The 18,844-nt window shown below is 56.5% G+C and overlaps 2 protein-coding genes across 3 annotated transcripts; one reads left to right on the forward strand and one right to left on the reverse strand.

Moving 5' to 3' along the window:
- Nucleotides 1–39: 39 nt before the first annotated feature.
- On the reverse strand, nucleotides 40–13,147 carry ZNF319 (zinc finger protein 319). Of its 2 annotated transcripts, XM_024551534.3 has the most exons (3): nucleotides 11,777–13,147; nucleotides 10,657–10,844; nucleotides 40–3,887 (listed from the first exon to the last, which is right to left on the reverse strand). In XM_024551534.3, exon 3 carries the CDS (start codon nucleotides 3,631–3,633, stop codon nucleotides 1,873–1,875), a length of 1,761 nt encoding a protein of 586 aa, XP_024407302.1. In that variant the 5' UTR covers nucleotides 3,634–3,887; nucleotides 10,657–10,844; nucleotides 11,777–13,147; the 3' UTR covers nucleotides 40–1,872. The 2 variants fall into 2 exon arrangements, with proteins under 2 accessions (XP_024407302.1, XP_053771501.1); XM_053915526.1 differs by lacking the exons at nucleotides 10,657–10,844; nucleotides 11,777–13,147 and adding an exon at nucleotides 5,794–6,634.
- On the forward strand, nucleotides 6,724–17,538 carry USB1 (U6 snRNA biogenesis phosphodiesterase 1). The gene is made up of 7 exons (XM_024551533.4): nucleotides 6,724–6,910; nucleotides 7,772–7,938; nucleotides 8,878–9,061; nucleotides 11,268–11,321; nucleotides 14,089–14,194; nucleotides 15,405–15,488; nucleotides 16,506–17,538. The coding sequence occupies exons 1-7, from the start codon at nucleotides 6,813–6,815 to the stop codon at nucleotides 16,608–16,610; spliced, it is 798 nt and encodes a 265-aa protein (XP_024407301.2). The 5' UTR covers nucleotides 6,724–6,812; the 3' UTR covers nucleotides 16,611–17,538.
- Nucleotides 17,539–18,844: the final 1,306 nt, after the last annotated feature.

An 18,844-nucleotide genomic window follows, 5' to 3' on the forward strand; every position in this document is an offset into this window, starting at 1 on the left:
AGGATTCACACTCAGCCTACTTCCCAATGTCAAGCCTGCTACCCTGGCCCGCACACCTCCCTCCCTCGCCACGCCCCATCACGCCCTGTGGAAGAAGGACCAGAACACTCAGTGCTTTGGTCTGTGATGGTCAGTGTCTTTACTTCTAAAGCGTACATTGGACTCACTATATATTAACATCAAAAGGGGCTATCTAAAATGAAGTCATTCTTTTTAAAAATCCGAATTCTCACATTTTTACATAAGATCCAAAATGGCTTGAAATCAAACTATACAATGTTATGAATAGTGTAACGACTGCTTTTAGAAAGCAGAATGAAAATTAAAAATCAGCAGTTGGAACTGTTGTCGGCCTGGGGTCAGTGTCTTCTCAGGGGCTGTGGCTGAGAGCTAGCCCCGAGGGGACGGGTCAGCCAGCCCCTCTGGGCACAGGGTGGGGGCCCAGTCAGATGGAGATCGTGCGCACTTTCAGCCTTGTTAAGGGGAGAGTAGGACAAGGTGGGGCTCCCTGCTCTTCTGAGTCCTTGGGGCACTAATTAAATTCTTCTAAGACCCATGACCAGGAAGGGGGCTGGAAAAGGGCAAGGGCAAAACTGGGGGCAAAATAACCATTTTGATAATAAGGATCCTCTGGGCTTCCCAAAGGCCCGGAGGTCCAGTGACATCAGCGGACTCCATCCACCTACTGATTCCCTTAACATCACTTCCCCTGCTGCTCCCTGCACCTGGGTGCCCTCGGCCGGACAAGCCCTGTGGGAAGCCAGAGACATGGAGATGCTAGCAGGAAAGGGAGAACTCTCTGGCCTTAGAAATAGGTGGATGTTGTTGCCCAGAGCATCTGAGCGATGTAAGATCTCTGCTGCCTGATGGGAGGGGGCTCCCATGGGTTGGGAGGGCTTTGTACCCTTGGAGGCCATTCACACAGTTCTTTCACCTGCCCCACCCTGGGTACGCAGGCCTGTCTTGGCCCTGAAGCAAGGCTGGGAGTTGACTGAGGCCACACCCTTGACACTTCAGTTCAAGGCGGAAGATGCTTGTTCACCACCACCAGCTTGGCCCTGCTTCATCCGCCTCCCATAGCAGTTCAGTGTGGCTGAGAGCACCTTCCCCACCAGAGGTTGTAACTGTGCTGCAAAGGTGGTGGTGGTTTGGGGGGGGGAGCCCCGCTTCCAAAATAACGAGATTAGATCTCCACGCAAAGGCTGCCTTTCCTCCTTTCCCTGTGGACAGTACCATCCCGGCACTGTCCTCCCTTCTGGCTATGCTGACTGCACTCCAGGCAGACCCAGCCCTCAGACGTGCAGCCCTCTTACACACCTCACTGGTCAGAAACCTGGGGGAGGCCTCGCCCCTGGCTGGAGCAGGCAGGTCTGTGGCTCCTGGGGTGCCCTCCTGGTCCCTAAGACTACATCACGAAGCTGGCCTTCTCCCTCAATCACAAACTTGAAGGAGGATGCCCTGCACCGGGCCCGCCTCTGGAGTCCAGCCTTCCTCCCAGACCCTGCCACAACCACCTTCTTTCCTAACCGTCTGGTTTCTAATTAGGCTAAAGGCTTTGGGAGGTTGGGCTGGCACCCTCCCCTCCTTGGGGTGGAAAGAGGCCACTTGACTTCTGGTTCCAGTCTGGTTCCAGGCCCCCAAAGACAAGGGAGGCAGATGGGTCTCAAGCAAACGAATCCTATAATGGAGAAGAGGTTTGTGGAACCACAGCGATCTGGCTCCCCCACCTCCAGGCAGGTACCAGGTGTGCCAGGCCCCTCCACCTGCCCAGTGCTCTTCTGTCCTCCTGCCCAGGGACTCTGAACATGGAGCTGGGTGGGGACCTCCGTACAAGGAGGCTGGACCTGGCCTGGTCAGGGCCACAGCACGGACTCAGGGCAGGCAGGCGGCTACCTGGTAGGCGCCCTCAGCAGCAGCGGCGGCGGCACTATGCTGCGCACTGTGCTCCTGCAGCAGGGCCACGTCCAAGAAGCGCTCGCCACACCACACACACTTGAACTGCTGCTCACGGGCGTGCACGCCCTGGTGCTTGTTGAGATGCTCGCGTTGCTTAAAGGCCTTGTCGCAGTTGGGGCACTTGTAGGGCTTCTCGCCAGTGTGCACGCGCCGGTGCCGCTGCAGGTCCGAGGCGTACTTGAAGCGCTTCTCGCAGTCCGGGCACTTGAGTGGCTTCTCGCGGGCCGGGTCGCAGCGGTGCTGCACGAACTCTGAGGATGAGAAGAAGCGGCGCTCACACAGGGTGCAGCGCAAGGGCTTCTCGGCCGGAGAGCAGTGGGCCAGCTGGTGCTTCTGCAGGGCCGACGCCCGCTTGTAGGCCTTGTTGCACACCGGGCACTTGAAGGGCCGCTCGGTCGCGCCCGGCAGGCACTTGTGCCGCAGCAGCTCGGCCGACTGGTCGAAGCCCTTCTGGCACACAGGGCACTTGAAGAGGGTCTCCAGGGTGTGCACGTGCTGGTGGTAGAGCAGGTGGCTGGGCTGCCCGAAGCCCTTCTCGCACAGGCCGCACTTGAAGGGCTCCTCGGTCTTGTGCGTGCGCCGGTGCCTCATCAGCGCGTACTGCTGCTTGAAGCCCATGGGACACAGGTCACACTTGAAGGGCCGCTCAGCGCTGTGTGTGCGCTCGTGCTGCCGCAGGTCCGACGGCCGCTTAAAGGCCTTCTGGCACTCGCCGCAGCGGAAGGGCCGCTCGCCGCTTGGCGTGCACGGGTGCTGCAGCAGCTCGGAGGACTCCTTGAAGTGCAGCTCGCACACGTTGCAGCGGAACAGGTGGTGCTCGCCCGAGTGCGCGTACATGTGGCGCACCAGGTGGGAGCGGTGCTTGAAGGTCTTCTCGCAGACCGAGCACTTGTAGGGCCGCTCAGAGCTGTGCGTGCGCTTGTGGTGCACCAGGTGCGACGACTGGCTGAAGCTCTTGTCACATAGCGTGCACTTGTACGGCTTCTCGCCCGTGTGGATCCGCTCGTGCCGCGACAGCTCCGACAGGTGCTTGAAGGGTTTCTGGCAGATGGGGCAACTGTATGGCTTCTCAGCCTGTTCAGCAGGGGTGACAGCAGGCGGGGGCGGGGGTGCTGGGGGCAGTGAGGGGGCAGCAGTGGCCGCTGGCTCAGCCGCCTCCCCAGGCTTGTAGGTCTTCTCGCAGATGGAACATTTTACCAGGCCACCAGTGCCGGTGTGGGCACTGTGGTGCTGGGCGAGTGAGGTGAGCAGCGAGAAGCCCATCTTGCAGACGCCACAGACGAAAGGCTTCTGCTCGGCCTGCACACACTGGTGCTCCAGCAGGTCAGTGGCCTGGTGGAAGATCTTGAGACACTGTGTGCACTGGAAAGAACGGTCGTGGCCCGCCAGGCACTGGTGCTCGTGCGGGCTGGACAGGTGTGCCAGGTCGTGACCACACACGCCGCACTTGGGGCCCGGCTCACCGGCTGCCTGCAGGGGCTCGTGCTGTGGGGGCTGCAGGCCTGGGTCGGGCTGCAGCAGGATGCCATAGACGGCGCAGCCCAGGGGGTTCTCAGCCGTGCCTGGGGGCAGCGAGTGTTCGGCTAGGGCTGGTGGTGGTTCTGCGTGATGCTGCGGCTGCGGCGGCTGCGGCTGCTGTGGTTGTGTCTGTGGCGGCTGCTGCCAGCTTTCCGACATGCTTGGGAAGATGAAACAGGGTTTGGAGAGTAATGGCTTCAGTTTCCCTGATTAAGATGACCCAACCCAGAGAGAGAAGCTGCCGGGGATCAGGGATGGACAAGGACCTTGGACAAGGCACAGAAGAGGGACTGGTCAGACGGCCCAAGTCATTAACCAAGACAGACTACAAGGCTCTGCCTACAAGACAGAGGGCTCTTTGAAGCAGGGCGCCAACAATGCCAGGGAGGCTCTGCCTTCCCCAATGACCGGTTCTGTAGAGAAGAGAGAAATCGTGAGACTGAAGCAGGGACACACAGCTGGCCCCTCCTCTCCCTATCCTGCCTGCACTTGCCACATTGACATGAACCTGGGAAGGGAGAAAGGCTCAGGGCTGGGAGGTCGGCTCCCTTCACCCACTACCAAAGAGGCTGGGTCCCTGCTGGCAGCTCAGGTCCTCCAGCAAAGGGACAGTGGCTGTCTCCACCTCACCTGGGCCCAGGCGTCCCAGCCTCCCAAGTACTGCCAACCCTTTTTAATCAGCTGCCTCACAGGCAAGAGGCTGGGGAGATCTGCCCACAATACAAAGAAGTCACAAGTTCTGCTGATGCTCCCAGAAAAGACTGACCAGTTTGGGCCGTGGTGTCCAAAACAAAAATTTTAGCAGCGTAACTTTTTTGCAAATAAACCCTTACTTGGAAACCCAATCTATACAAGATAGATAAAAGCAGAAAGGTTCTGATTGGGGACCCCCTGAGGCCTGCCAGCTCCTCTCCCATCGCTGCCCTGAACCTCAACTCAGGACACCATTGCTCAAGAGGACAGCCTGCTGGGTGGAAGAGGCCAGGCCTCCCAGCTCTGAGGGCCCAACAGCAAACAACCTCCATCAGTCAACACTTAAAACAACTGCATGGAACAAAGGTCCATGTCAAAAACCTCCACATCCCTCCCAACTATCCCCCAGGCCCTCCACCCTGACCACGTGCCTGCTCTCACTCCACACACAGTTGGGATGGTTTTGCAGGGACCTAAGCCAATGCATGATGGGAGTTAAATGATAGGCCCACAGTCCCACCCAGCTTCACCAGTTACAGCAGAACCTCCCCACTCTAGCAAACTCCCAGAGCACCAAAAAAAGTGCTAAATCCTCTGATCTGACTGTGTTCACACCCGCAGGAAGATGTAAGCAATTCCGAGTTTGCCTCTGCACTGTGGGGAGTAACATGCTAACCATAAAGCGTTGCTCCTCATCATGTTTCCAGGGATAATCCTGTTCCTTTGCTCCAAGTCTATAACTTCCTGGGTAATCAATGAAGGTAAAGACCACCCAGCCCAGGCAAATCTCTAACTCACCACTTTGTGGCAGCATAAGGTAACGACAGCGAGAGGGAGGAACTTTTAGAATTAAATGTAACCCACTTTCAGGTTCCCAGTTCCTCTGCCTCTAACACTGAAAAGTTTCTAAGTTTTCTCCTGCGGGAAAGAGGAGAAGGAAGGGGATGACTTCACAAACCAGTCTGGCCTCTAATTGCTCTGCTAAAAGCTGTCACCTTCCGCATCTTCCGGGAAGAAAGAAAGACGCGGTTGCTTTGGGTGAAGGCAGCAGGTTGCATGAGCAAGCAGGTGCCAGAGCCTCCCCAGAAAAGAGGGACGCGGGGCTACTCTAAGGGCGGTGTAGGTTAGGCTGCACCAACACAACTGTTTTCTCCAGCATGAATGGCTGCCAAACATAAGGTCCCTGGCCGGGGGCCCCCAGTTCTACTGCCCACCCATTCCAGGAAGGTGCGGCCATGAGGCCTCTCTGATTACTCGGCAAAGAGACTAGAGCAGGGAAGCAAGGGGAAACCCACACCTGCGCCCCACCCCAGCTCTTCCTCCTCTCTGGGAAACCTAATGAAAGCCCATCAGCTCCCTGCCTGCACTGTCCACCAGCCCAGTTTAGCTGCCTCCTGTCAGCACTTGCTGGGTATAGCCAGGCCGCTGCAGCCCGAGCGCTGGCCACGGGGCCGCAGGCCGGGCCCGGGCAGCGGCTGCGCCTGGAGGCCGGCCTGGGCCGCCCAGGAGCTCAGAGGCCGCCGGGTCGGGCCGTAGGGTTGGGGGGACAGCCGGGCCGGCTGGGGAAGGGGTGCGGCGGGCGTGAGAGTGGCCCCCAGACTCCGCCCCAGGCGCCCAGCCGCTCACCTGCTCCAGGCCGCCCGCGGCGTCGGCGCGAGGCGAGTGGCGACCCGCTGCTCTCTCCACCGCCCCTTTATTTCGGCTCTGTCGGCCAAGGCGCGGCCTACGCGCTCTGCCAATCCTCGGCCTCGCGTAGTGGCTGCGGCCGGCCCGGGGGCGGGGAACGGGCTAGCGGCGGCCGGAACCGAGGAAGCGACGAGCGTGGCCGGGATAGCGGTTCGGGGAGGAGGAGCGCCAGGAGGGCGGGCAGACAGACCGACGGCCTTGCGGAGACCGGAGGACAGGCGGGCGCGAGGGGGCCAAGGAGGCGTGGCTGGAGGAGGAGCTGCAGCCGGGCGGCGGCAGCTGCGGGAAGGACGGACTGCACGGAGCGAGGCCGCCCCCTGCCGGGGACCCTGAGGCCCGGCCAGGCCGGGTCCAACAGCCGGACACGCGGGGCGACTTTCCCTTCTCCCGGCCCGCAAGCCTCAGCTGACTCAGGGAGGGGACTCCGCTTCCGACCCCTGCTCAGCCTTAGTGGAGGGGGCTCCCGGACCCGGCCCGACCCCTGCACCTGAGAGGAGGGGCCTCGGAGACCCTCTAGTCTTCTGGAACTGACCCGCCTCTGACTGCTCAGCTTGCTCTAGAGGGGGCCCCAAGCTCGGACTTCGGACTGCCTTGAGTAGGGGTCTCCGGGACCTCCGAAGGGCAGGGATCTCCGCTCTGTCTAGTGCACTGCGCGGTGACTTAAGAGACCGTCCGTAGCTAGGAGGTCTGGTCCCGCATGGCTGCAGAGCTCCAGATGATCTGTGAGACGGGTTTCCGAGGCTGAGGATACCGCAGACTCCGAGTTGCTCTCAACAAGCAGCGAGTAGCAGTCTGGGTGGGTGGTAGTCTTGCTGAGTCCCGCTGGGCCCGCCCAGGCCCCGCCCCGAGGCAGTGCTAACCCAAGCCCCGCCCCCCGGAGGGCATATCCGGCGCGGCGGAATTCCGGGTTCAGAGTGCGGGAGCTGCCTGGTCTTCCCCGTTGTCGCCGAGGAGATCCCATGAGTGCTGCTCCCCTGGTGGGCTACAGCAGCAGCGGCTCGGAGGATGAGGCCGAGGCCGGGGCTCAGGCCCTGCGGGGGGCTGGATGCCACCCTCGGTGAGGAGCGAAGGAGTCTTTCTGGGGAGGGTGCGGGTTCACGTGAGACCCTGTGGGATCGGAGTGTCGCGGGAGGGTGGGACAGTGCGGGGCAGGCTCGGCAGGGAAGGGGGAGGGGCACGAGGGAAATGAGGTTCCAGGGGACACCCCTGGGCAAACCCCAGAGTGCGCCCCACCCCCGTGCGCCGCTGGGCCAGGGTTAGGAGGAAAGAAACCTGGGTTCAGGTCAGCCTCTGCCACTGGCTATGTCCTGACGCGCATCACTGTACCTCCTAGGTGCAATTCCCCATTTAACACAGTTGCAGAGGAATAGCTACAGCGTTGGAGAGTTTTTCTCATTCACTCAATAAATATTCATTGAGCACCCACTCTGGAGACTTGGGGACTCGACAGTGAACAAAACCATCCACGTCTCTTACTTCGTGGAGCCTCGGTTCTTATGTGCCAGGCCTGGTGCTTGCTGAGTGCTTTTCAAGTAGTATCTCAGTTGATCTCACAATAGTGCTATCAGGTAGAAGTATACGTTACAGATGGGGAAACAGAGGCCCACAAAGGGCACATAACTGGCCCAAGACCACAGAGCTAGTCCAGCTCAGGCTTGTCCCTTTAAGGAAAGTGACCTCCAAACCACATGTTGCCATCTGCTCAGTTGTCGCGGGCTGAGGACCATGCTCCCTGCTAAGGTCTGCCTCAAAGTCGTCGGGGAAAAAGCTTTTTAGTTGTCTAGAAGCTGCTCACGGCTCCTGGTGGGAAATGGATGCACAGAGTCACCCTGTACAAGTGGTTACAACTTTCATTGTGTGTACAGAGGTAGAGAACGCCCGGGGGATACATGTACGCATTTTCTTTTTTCCTTTGCAGTGGCCAGAGCCCCCTTCCCAGCCAGAGGTTGCCAGTGCCGGACAGCGTGCTGCACATGTTTGCAGGCACCGAGGAAGGGCCCGAGGACGACAGTGCAAAACACGGGGGCCGGGTGCGCACCTTTCCCCACGAACGGGGCAACTGGGCTACCCACGTCTACGTACCATGTGAGTAGTGTGGGAAAGGCAAGTGGCCGAGACCGTTAGGTGCCTCTTGGTGGGAGAAGGCTGACTCTCACCAGGAGGAAGAAGCCAGAAGCCTCTGACACTGGTGGTGGGAAAGAAGGACTCAGCACAGAGACAGCGAAGGTCAAGAATTGGGGAATTTTGCTGTCACCTTAGTTTGTTTTCAAGTCGTTGCCTGAAATAGTTTTTATTAACCCTAAGTATAGTGTCCTGTCTGCCTATGAGGAGGTGACCAAGGGAGGATGAGGGCAGAGTGTCAAGGCCATCCCAAAGTACAGCTGCAGCTGGCACGCGATTTCTAAGAGGGCCTTAGGTGCACTGGGTTCTGGTCCCACTCCCACCCTAAGAAGTGAGTGACAGGCAGAAAACAGTAAATGCCCTGTCTTCAGAGTCAGTCCCTGCTCCACAACCCACTACTCTGGGTGCCTTTTAGTAAGTTACTGGACTTCCCAGAGCCTCAGTTTCCTCATCTCTAAAATGGGGGCAATAGCAATACCTGTCTCCTAGGACCTTTGTGAAGATTAAATCAGATAATCTGTGGCAAGTTCTTAGCACAAATGCACAGAGTAAGTAGTAGCTCCTATTATTTTGTGTTAGGTCACGTAAACTCTTAGAGCCTCCGTTTCCCCACCCACAGGAGGGGAGTGATTCACTACACTGCCTACTCACCAGGGTATTTGGGCAGGTTGAGTTACACACTGGGTCTTTTCTACTTGAATTATTTACAGTGAGCGTAAACGTGTTACTTCTATAACCAGAAATACATATTTAAACGCTATTAAAATACATAGACATAGGCTGCTGCCAAGGTGATTTTCTGCTAAAACCCAGAGTGGAAAAGGCCTTTGCCTTCTGGGCTTCTTCACACAGTCATGCCACCTTGGCTGAGAGTGGCCCACCCTCTGCTCTGTCTCCCTGCAGATGAAGCCGGGGAGGAGTTCCTGGACCTGCTTGATGAGGTATTGCCCCACGCCCAGACCTACGTCCCCCGGCTGGTGAGGATGGAGGCCTTCCACCTCAGCCTGTCCCAGAGTGTGGTTCTGCGGCATCACTGGATCCTTCCCTTCGTGCAGGCTCTGAAAGACCGCACGGCCTCCCGCCAGAGGTGAGGGCTGTCTGCTCCCCACTGCCCCTCCTCCCCCTCCCCTCCAAGGCTCCTCTTCCTGTCCTGAGCTACCCTGGGCATGGAGAGGTGGGGTGTATCACCCCAGCAAGCAGGCCAAACTTAAAGGTTAGAACATCGGGAGCTGCCTGCTCTACACCTCACCGTGTGTGACCTAGGCCTGCTACGTAAGCACCTGTGTGCCGGTCACGGAAGGGATGGCGGCTACCTCAGAGGGGACTTGGGACAGTGGAATGAGATCACAGGTGCCCTCAGCCTAGCCCTTAGCAAAGGATCTGGACTGGACGCCACTTCTGGTCTTACTTGCCAGCCCAGGGCTTTTTTTCCCTTAACTATTTCATACATCTTCTTCCTACCAGAAATGCCTTTCCTCCTTGACTTGGCTAGTTCGCAGGTGGCACTGGCTCCATGCGTGAGTGGACTGGGGCGGTCAGATGTCAGATGGCGCCTGACGCTCTCCATCCCTCAGCTCTGCCCGTCTGGGTTGGCTTCAACGTCACGACAAAACAGGAGGCCGCCAGCATGCCCAGGCTGCCCAGCTGCCAACCTGGAAGGGCAGCTCTCTTTTCCAGTAGCTTCAGCAACTGTCACAGAATGACTTTGATCGGTCTGACTTGACTAAGAGCTCTCCGGCATGCCAGGAACACCGGAACCAATTCAGAAAACTCATCCTTAAAATTCTGCTCCTCTAAAACACTCTCGGCCAAAATCTGTAGTCGGGTTCTCTAGAGAAACAGAACCCACGGGATACTGATACAGAGATTCAGATACAGACACATCAGTAGATACAGGTATGAGAAGATTGGTTATAGGAATCGATTGGCCCATGTCATTGTGAAGGTCACAAGTCCCACCATCTGCCATCTGCAAGCTGGAGAACCAAAAAAGCTAGTGATATAATTCAGCCCAAGTTCAAAGGCCTGAGAATCCAGGGTGGAGTGCAGGGGAGGGGGAGACTGATGGTGTTAATCCCAATATGAGCGTGGGAGCCTAAGAAGCCAAAGCCAAGGGCAGGAGAAGATGGATGTCTCACTTCAAGCGCAGGGAGTGCATTTGCCTTTCCTCTGCCTTTTGGTTCTGTGGCAGCCCGTGGTGCCAACCACACTGGGGATCTGTCATCTGATTTACTGAGTCCAGCGATTCCAATGCTACGCACAGGCAGAAACACCCTTGCAGACACTCGCAGACATAACGTTTTACCAGCTCTGGGTGTCCCTGAGCCCAGCCAGGTCGACACACATAAGTAACCATCATAGCTGGCCACAAACATTCAACGTCCACACCAGGCTGTTTGTCAGGCCCCTTGCAGAACACTTCCTGAACTCCTGCTGGTTCCTATCCCAGACTTTTTCCCCAAAAGGGCTGCACTGGGAGGCGGAGGGCTGATGGGAAAGCCAGAAGTTGAATGATTCTGCACAGACGCTGGGGTGCTGCGTTCCCTGGAGGCTATAAAACAGGTCGTTTCCTATCATGGGATTTGCCAAGGTAGTCCACAAAGGACAGCAAGCCAGTCTGTCCCTCCGAGATCTGGTGTCCCAGAGCGCACAGCGGGAACCAGCCGGAATCGAAGCACTTACCTGGCCGAAGCTGATGGTCCTGTGTAACTGATTTCAGTGGTGGGTTGGTGGGTGTTTCTGCCCCAATTTCCTCCCAACAGAGTCCCACAAAGGCATCATAGATGAGATCAAGGACTTTGGAATCAGGCAGACTGAGGTTCAAACTGTGGCTCGTCAAATCCAACCTCACCAAGCCTCCGTTTTCTTGTCTGTAAAATGGGCATAATTAGAGCACCTGGCATGCGGGGAATGACCTTATCATTGCTTAGACCAGATCAGAGTTGTCTTTAAAACTACAAGGGACGAATTGTCCCTTAAATGCTCTGTTACCACCTACTTGATAAATAAGGCTTTCTCAGTTCCCGTCAGTAAGTTGAGGCAGTCTCAGATTGTTTCATGGAATGAGTGGCTATTAATAAAGTACAATTTTGCTGGCATCTGATGAAACTGTTACTTGAACTGGGTGATGACTTGAGGTCTTGTCCAGCTCTAATATTTTAGGCTTCAACTTAACACCTAACAGGGCGACAATACTAAGTGTGAAATGAGTGAACTATTTTTAAAGTGCTATTTTTTAATATGATTTTTTTCCTTATTCTTCCCGTAATGTGGTCTTTTCTACTAAATTTCAGATTCTGCTTTACTGCCAACCGGGTAAAGATTTATACCAACCAAGAGAAAACCAGGTGGGTGTTCCCCATTGGCCCTGTTATTTCCAGAAGATACTTTGGAGTAAAGATTGAGGGCTTGCTTTGCCTCTGGCCTTGTCTGTCAGAGTTTTTCATTTGTTTGTGTTTTAACCAACTCCGTGACTACAAAGGCGGAAGTTCCCAAATCTGGACCTTTCATTAAGAGAAATAATAGAGGAACGTGGATGGGGGGAGGGAGGAGCAGAGTCAGAAAAACATCACAGCGTATTGAAAAAAAAAAAAAGCCAGCGACTGAGAAACAATCACCTTGGTGTCTGCCCAGCTCTCTCCCCAACTTAACGTTTAGCTCACATTTTCACCTCTATGACCTCCCATTCCTACGCAATCACACGCCCATCCTGGATACAGTCATCATTGGGCACTGGTGAGGCTCAAATGGGCCAAACAAGTTTTTGATGAGCCTCAGAAGAAAGAAACCATCATTACCCCACCTTCAAAGTGAGCCTCCCTGTCTGATCCGGGGCCTGAGCTGCCTCCGCCGGGCGCTTCTGAGAGGAGGGCTCGCTCATCCCTTTCGTCTCTGCCGCTGCCATTCGTTCAGCACCCAGAGTCAAGAGCGAGAAGGTTGCACAGTCCCTGCACAGAGGGACCCCACGTTCTGCAGGGGAGTCAGATAATAAAGCAAGTGAGATTGTTCATAACTATCGTGTGAAATGATAGGAGCAGGTGGCCAAGGGGGACACGAGGGAAGTGCCTGGAGAGGTGGCATTTGCTGGGGACCCGAGGAAGAGCTGCTGTGAGGAACTCCCCAGCAGAGGACACAGCAAGTGAAGTGACTCTGGGGCAGGAAGGGGCTTGGCATGTCTGAGGAGGCCCACCCGGGGAGCAGGTGGGAGGGCGCTAAGTGATGAGTTGGGCAGGCTTAGCTCACGCAGGGCCCTCAAGGTCAAGGAAAGGAGTCTGAGTTCTCAGTGAAATGGAGCCGTCGGAGGGCTGTGAACAAAAGGGAGACCCAATCCGATCTATGCTGTGAACGTCAGTCTGACTAGACCATGTCTGTGGCTACTGAGCGGAGAAGAGGTCAGGGAGCAGGGCAGACGCAGGCAGAACTGAGAAGAGGCAGGGGCACTGCCCAGGTCAGGGCCCGTGGCAGCCTGGGTTAGGGGGGTGGCAGTGAAGGAGCCGAGAAGTGGCCACATTCCCAATCCCGGAGACAGAATCAACTGGAAGTACCCATGGGTTGGATCTGTGTGAAGTAAGGGGAAGACTCAGAGTAGATGCCAGGTTTGGAGTTGGGAAAGCTGGGTAAATAATAGCCCCATGTTCTGTGATGGGAAACACTGGTGGGAAGAAAATCAAAGGCTCTGCTCTGTGCCCGTTAGCTTTTGCTGCCTGTTGACCTCCCCTGGAGACGTCACATGCCCGACTGTGCTGCATGGAGGAGGGGCCAGCTGGGGACGACGTTTGGGAGCCATGCACCTGCGCAATATTTAAAGCAGGGCTGGTTGTGGTCAGGCTGCTGGGAGAGTGCGGGTGGAACAGATAAGCACACTGAGAATGGAGCTCTGCCGCCTTTGGCCATAAAGAGGTTGGAAAGAAGAGAGGGCGGCAGAGGAGGCAGCAAGGAGGCCGGAGGTGGAATCAAACCAGGACTGTGTAAAGTGTGGTGCCTTGGAGGCCAGGAGAGGAAAGGGTTTCAGGGAGGGAGGCATCAGCTGTGTCAGATACTGCTGAGCGGCAAAGATGGTGACAGAGAAGCATCCGTCAGATTCAAACATGGAGCCCCTTGGCAGCCTGGATGAGCAGTTCCCTGCGAAGTGGGCTGAGGATGGAAAGTGAGGAGTTAGAGACTGTGAAGGCAGACAGTTCGCCTATAAGAAGTTTCACTGGGAATGGGGGGAGGCTGGCTGAAGGTGTGGGTTCCGGGGAGGGTTTTTACTTACTCATTTTCAGAGAGAGGGGAAGGGAGGGAGAAAGGGAGGGTAAGAAACATCAATGTGTGGTTGCCTCTCGAGTGACCTCTACTGGGGACCTGGCCTACAACCCAGGCATGTGGTCTGACAGGGAATCGAGCCAGCGACTCTGGTTCACAGGCCAGCACTCAATCCACTGAGCCACACAAAGGAGGGTTTATAAAGATGTGAGAGAGGCCCTGCCCAGTGTGGCTCAGTCAGTTGGGTGTCGTCCCGCAAGCCAAAGGTCGCTGGTTCAATTCCCAGTCAGGGCACCTGTGCCTGGGTTGTGGGTTGAGGGTTGCAGGTTTGGTCCCGGTCAGGGCACTTATGCGGAACACATACAAGAGGCAACTGATCGATGTTTCTCACATCAGTGTTTCTCTTTCTCCCTCCCTTCCCCTCTCTCTAAAAATAAATAATAAATTTAAAAAATTAAAGATGAGAGAGAGCATGTATGAGTGCTGATGGGAATGTGGCCAGTGCTACAGAGCCCAGTCCTCGAGGAGAGGCCAGGCTCCAAAGCGATGACGGAGAGATGGGTGCAGGGGCTTCGGGGTTTGCAGACTTGACTCTGACAGATAGAAGTGCTCCTGCAAGTGTTATTAGACCCCGGGGAGGCGTGTGGTTAGAGTCAAGGAAGGAAGGTTTCCAGACAGAGGAGGGGAGGGTGAACGAGCCACTCAGAGAGCCGGAAAGTGCACTGCCCAGGAGACGGGAGAGAAAGCACTCGTGGCCCAGCGTGCTCTGCTTTCTATCTGTCACATCCTCTGCCCCATCACAGATGGTTCGTGTTCTCCCAGGCTGTGTCTCATGCCCTGTGGTCTCCCCTTCTGTCTTCTCCCCACCAGGACCTTCATCGGGCTCGAGGTCACCTCCGGGCACGCCCAGTTCCTGGACCTGGTTTCAGAGGTAGACAGAGTCATGGAGGAATTTGACCTCACCACTTTCTACCAGGTAACGAGCGGGGCCTTTTCTTCTCTGGTGACCCATCTACAACATGAGTAAGACCAGCCTTCACTGAGAGGCAGCCTGGAGAGCCCTCCAGAACTTTCCCCTGGCCAGTGGCCCGAATGCCGCCCTTCAGAGGGCACACATGGCCCCCGGAGAGTGGAGAGCTCCGAGATGCGCTGGGGTGCATCCCATCCGAAGTCCCACGTTCCTTCGCGTTTCTTAGAATTCTTTGTTGTGTGTCTTAAATAGGCACCAGAGGTATGCCTTCTCCTCCATGTTTTCATGTTTATTTTTACATTTTTTAAGAAGCCATCTTCTCCAGTATTTTTTAGTAAAATTGACACCCCAAAGGGCATGGCTTCACATACCTTCCTATGCCTTGCCCCGTGCCTCCAGGGGTACTCGGACTCCAAGCCGAGGTTCAGCGTTTTAAAGGGCCATTGGTTTTGCTGGGTATATTCCTTTTAAATCATGCTGAGATCTATAGGTATGAATTTGAATGGACACAGTTATTGTTTCTTCATAATTTTAAACATTTTGGGTTTTGTTCATTTCATCTTAAAAAGTATGTCATCTGTTGAAATGTCTTGGATCAGAGAGTAGACTGAGCATACCAGACTTTGTGACAGTATGTAAAGGAAAGCCTCAGGGGACAGTCCTGTCCCAGATGCTGGCCACCCTCACAAAATATCATAGGCTGGGCGGCTTAGGCAACGCAATTCATTTCCTCACAGTCCTGGAACCTAGAAGTGCAAGGTCAGGGTGTCAGCATGGTCCGTTTTGGGCGAGGACTCTCTCCCTTCCTTTTAGACAGTCGTCTGCTCCCTGTGTCCTTGAGTGGTAGAGAAAGGGAGGAAGCAAGCTCTCTGGTGTCCGTTCTTAAACAGGCACAAATCCCATCGTGAGGGCCACCTCTGACCTCCTCAGACCCTAACTGCCTCCCACAGGCCCCACCTCCAAATACCATCACGTTGGAGGTCAGGGCTTCAACATAGGAATTGGGGGAGACCCAGTTCCGTCCACAGCAAGGACCACTCCAGGGCTGTTTTGTCTACCTGTAGAGGATGCTCGGGGTCAACACTGAGGGTCTGGTCTCCGTGGAGCTGTCCAGAGGCCCATCAGGGAGGCCGTAACAGCTCTGTCACAGGTCTCTGAGTGCCTGGGCCCCTCAAGACACCTGGGGGACCACCTATACCCTGCTGTTCCCCTGCAGGACCCTTCCTTCCACGTCAGCCTGGCCTGGTGTGTGGGCGATGCTCGGCTCCAGCTGGAAGGGCAGTGCCTGAGGGAGCTGCAGGTGAGGTCCCAGTGCAGGGGCGCAGAGGGGAGCTGACCGACCCTGGGGATTAGGTGTGCAAACCTGAATCCCCGGGAAATCAGTGACATGGCAGGAGACCCCTGCCCCCACCTTGCTCCTGGAAGTGCGGCCCTGGACCAGCAGCAGCACCTGGGCGCCTGGTGACACTACAGACTCTGAGGGCCCAACCCTCAGTTCAGAGATCAGAACTGCACGGAAACAAGGTCCCCAGGGATTTGTGTGCACAACACAATCTGAGAAGCACCGATCTGAGAGCTGGCCGCGGGCCTGCCCCGGAGGCCTAGCCCCTTGCCCAGACGTCAAAGGCTGGGGTGCCCACAAGGGCCTGGCAGGTGTTGAAACGAGTATAACATGCCAGGTGAGGAACATCCACCTCCACAGCCTTTCTTCTATTGAGATAGGTGGTAAAAGACTCCACTTTCCCATCAGCCCGCAGAGGCAGCCGCACCTCCCCGGTCAGGGAGCGAGTGGGGAATGTGGCCACACAGGGATGTGGGCTTCATGTTGCTACCACTCCTGTTTTTCCAGAGAAGGCAGGAATCCAGATGTTTGTGTGTAATCTCCCTGTTTTCTAATCTTGGTAACAACCAATTTCTATTTAAAAAAAAGAAAAACACTTTGCAAACCAGACAAAACGTGTCCGCTTGGCACGGCCCACGGGCCGCCTCCACTCTGGGCCTGATGGTGCAGGAGGGGGCAGAGCGCTCTGGTCTGGGGCTCCAGCAGAGCCGGGTCGCAGTCCTGGTTGTATTGGATTCCGTGATCCAGGGCTCTGAGCGTCTGTTTCCTCCTCCACAACATGGGGATGGTAGGATCGACCTCACCAGATTGCAGAGCTGACTAGACATGGTAACCGAGGGCAGGGCCTTTGGGGCCCTCGGTTCCCCTTCAGCCGTGCCTGACCCCGGGAGGGTTTCAGTAGGCTGGATGTATCTGCAGCACCCTCCAGGTCTATGAGTCCCCTCAAGTGACTCACCTCCTGTCTCCTGGTTTAAGGAAATGGTGGACCAGTTTGAAGATTCCGAGATGCTGCTGCGCGTGCACGCCGAGCAGGTCCGCTGCAAGTCTGGGAACAAGTGCTTCTCGATGCCTTTGAAGTGAGCACCAGGAGCCCTCCTTGTCCCCAAGCAGAGATGGAGGAGCCACAGGGAGGCCGGCTGGTCCTGCGCCTGGTTCTCTCCTGGCCCTTTTGGGTTGCAGGTCCCATGCTGCTGTGTTGTGGTCATTCCCAAAGATCACCAGTAGAGGGCAGACTGGGCTCCCTAGTTGTAGGTCTGTGATTTCTTACACACACAAAATGGGGTCACCCAGTGAACCCCCCCACACTCAGCCAGAATCTCCAACTGTACGTAGTCCCCCCAACAAGCAGCCCCTCCCCACACTCCCCCTGCTGCCCCTTCGCCATAGTATTACATTGTGACACCACCGGCCTCAGACCAGGGCTTTTACACCTCGAGCCTGGGCTCACCCCTGCTCCAGCCAGGACACAGGGTGCCTCGCTGGGACTGTCCCCCTGCCTCGCTGAAGCTTGTCACTTCTACTGATTTATTTCTAGTCTCACCTCGTCCAGTGCCAGTGGAGGCCATTACAGGGCCAAGGTTCAGGGTGCTAATTTGAGGTTCAGCATCGGTTTTCTCCATTCCTTCCTCCCACTCGCCCCCAGCCAGGTGCCTGGGGAGCCTGGAGCAGATGTTTCATCTTGGCCTCGCTGGTGGCTTTACGCCAGGCCTCCAACGCGTTGTGAACTCTGGTTTCCCATCAGCTTTCCAACAGGCAGACAGGCACCGCCCCCCCAGTCAGGGTCCACTTTCCGCAGCCTCTGACTCTGGCCTGGCCGGCGGGCCTGCCTGCCGAGGGGACACGGACGGAGGGCCGGGCCGCACAGGACTGTGGGTCTTTGGGCCCTCACAAGAGCACAGGACCAGTCCTCTCTGGCTGCAGTCTGGGTTTCCGGGGACGGATGAAGAGATACTTTTATGTTAGAGTTTTAAATTATGTTTAACAAATAAAGAGTAGTTTTTATTTTGGATTTTGTTTTGGACTGCTTCTACCAACCGGGGAAAAGATGATTCTTCTCTAGCCCACCTTTTCAGTGCACTTCTGTTTGGGGGGACCCTGGGAGTCTCTGTACGATTGCTAATGTGGTCATTAGAGATACTGATGTTGGGGTGGGGTCACCCAGCCTGCCAGGCCTGCACACCACGGAGGTCACACACACCACATCTCGCCCGGGCACGTGGCAGGGGGTCGCCACCCCCATTCCTCATCAGTGTCAGCACAGACATTGAGACCTGACACTAACAATTTCCAAAGCCCTTTCTAGGACCTTCTCACCTGTTCCTCCCAGTAACCCCCCCCCCCCCAGAAGGTGAACGGGGTAAGAATGACTATTCCACTTGTATAGAAGAACAGGTTCAATGACAAGCCTGAGGTCACATGAGAAATCAGAGGTAAGGCCTCCCCTCCACCCTGACCTCCATCCTGCCTTGGTCAGGCCTGAGGGAAGGTGGGGGGTGGGGGGCTTGTTACCCTGGCTCCCACTCTGCCCCCTGCACCTCTGTGCTTCTGAGGCAAGCTCCCAATTGCTGCACTGAAGGTCCGGGAAGTCACATTCTGGGTGTCGTTCCCAGCCCCACCACATTGATCTGCTGTTTTCAACTCTGACTGGTCAGTCGGTTCTTCTGGCCTTTGAGGTCCCAACGAAGATGGAGACGGAGAAGCTGAGCATCCTTGCTGGAGTGTGAGGAACACAGCCATCCGGCTGTGCACCGGCCAGCACATCCTGACACCCGCTCTGTGCCAGGCCCTGCGCTGTGCCGAATCAGACTCATCTGGGCCTCTGGATGCTCATAATGGGGGTGTGGGGTGTGGAGGCACTGGCAGGGTGCACCAAGAAGCCCCATCCCCAACTTTGTACTGCTCAGCCACCCAATTTCCTCCAGGTTCCAATTTCAGGATGGAAGCAGCCTCCCCCAAGGCAGGTTCCGTGGGCACAGACCACCTGGCCTTCCTAGTCAGGGACACCAGCCAGCCTCCATCTTGGGTATTGGCTCTTCCTGGGAGGGGGGCTGGGTGTGAGGTAGCACCACCCTCAGCAAACCGGGAGGACTGCCCCGAGGTGCCCAGGGGGAGGATGCGGTGTGGATGGAATTGGAGTGCGGCAACTCTGAGCAATGGGCCAAGATCAATAACCGGCTCCTCGCTGGAGAATGTAAGGTGATGATGGAGGAAGGAAGTAGGAGATTCGCTGGGGGGAGGGGCGGAGGCCCGGGCTGGGCAGCAGGGGCTTGGCAGGCGCCCAGGCGGCGAGTGTGCCGCTGACGGTGCAGAAGCAG

Source organism: Desmodus rotundus, chromosome 12 (genome assembly GCF_022682495.2).
Source record: "Desmodus rotundus isolate HL8 chromosome 12, HLdesRot8A.1, whole genome shotgun sequence".
Lineage (NCBI taxonomy): Eukaryota > Metazoa > Chordata > Mammalia > Chiroptera > Phyllostomidae > Desmodus > Desmodus rotundus.

Excerpts from the sequence above, each read along its gene's own strand:
- USB1 (XM_024551533.4), top strand. The coding sequence starts at position 6,813 with ATGAGTGCTGCTCCCCTGGTGGGCTACAGCAGCAGCGGCTCGGAGGAT. Across the intron at positions 7,939-8,877 it reads TACCCACGTCTACGTACCAT|ATGAAGCCGGGGAGGAGTTC; the intron begins GTGAGTAGTGTG and ends GTCTCCCTGCAG. Across the intron at positions 9,062-11,267 it reads CGCACGGCCTCCCGCCAGAG|ATTCTGCTTTACTGCCAACC; the intron begins GTGAGGGCTGTC and ends ACTAAATTTCAG.
- ZNF319 (XM_024551534.3), bottom strand. The coding sequence starts at position 3,633 with ATGTCGGAAAGCTGGCAGCAGCCGCCACAGACACAACCACAGCAGCCG.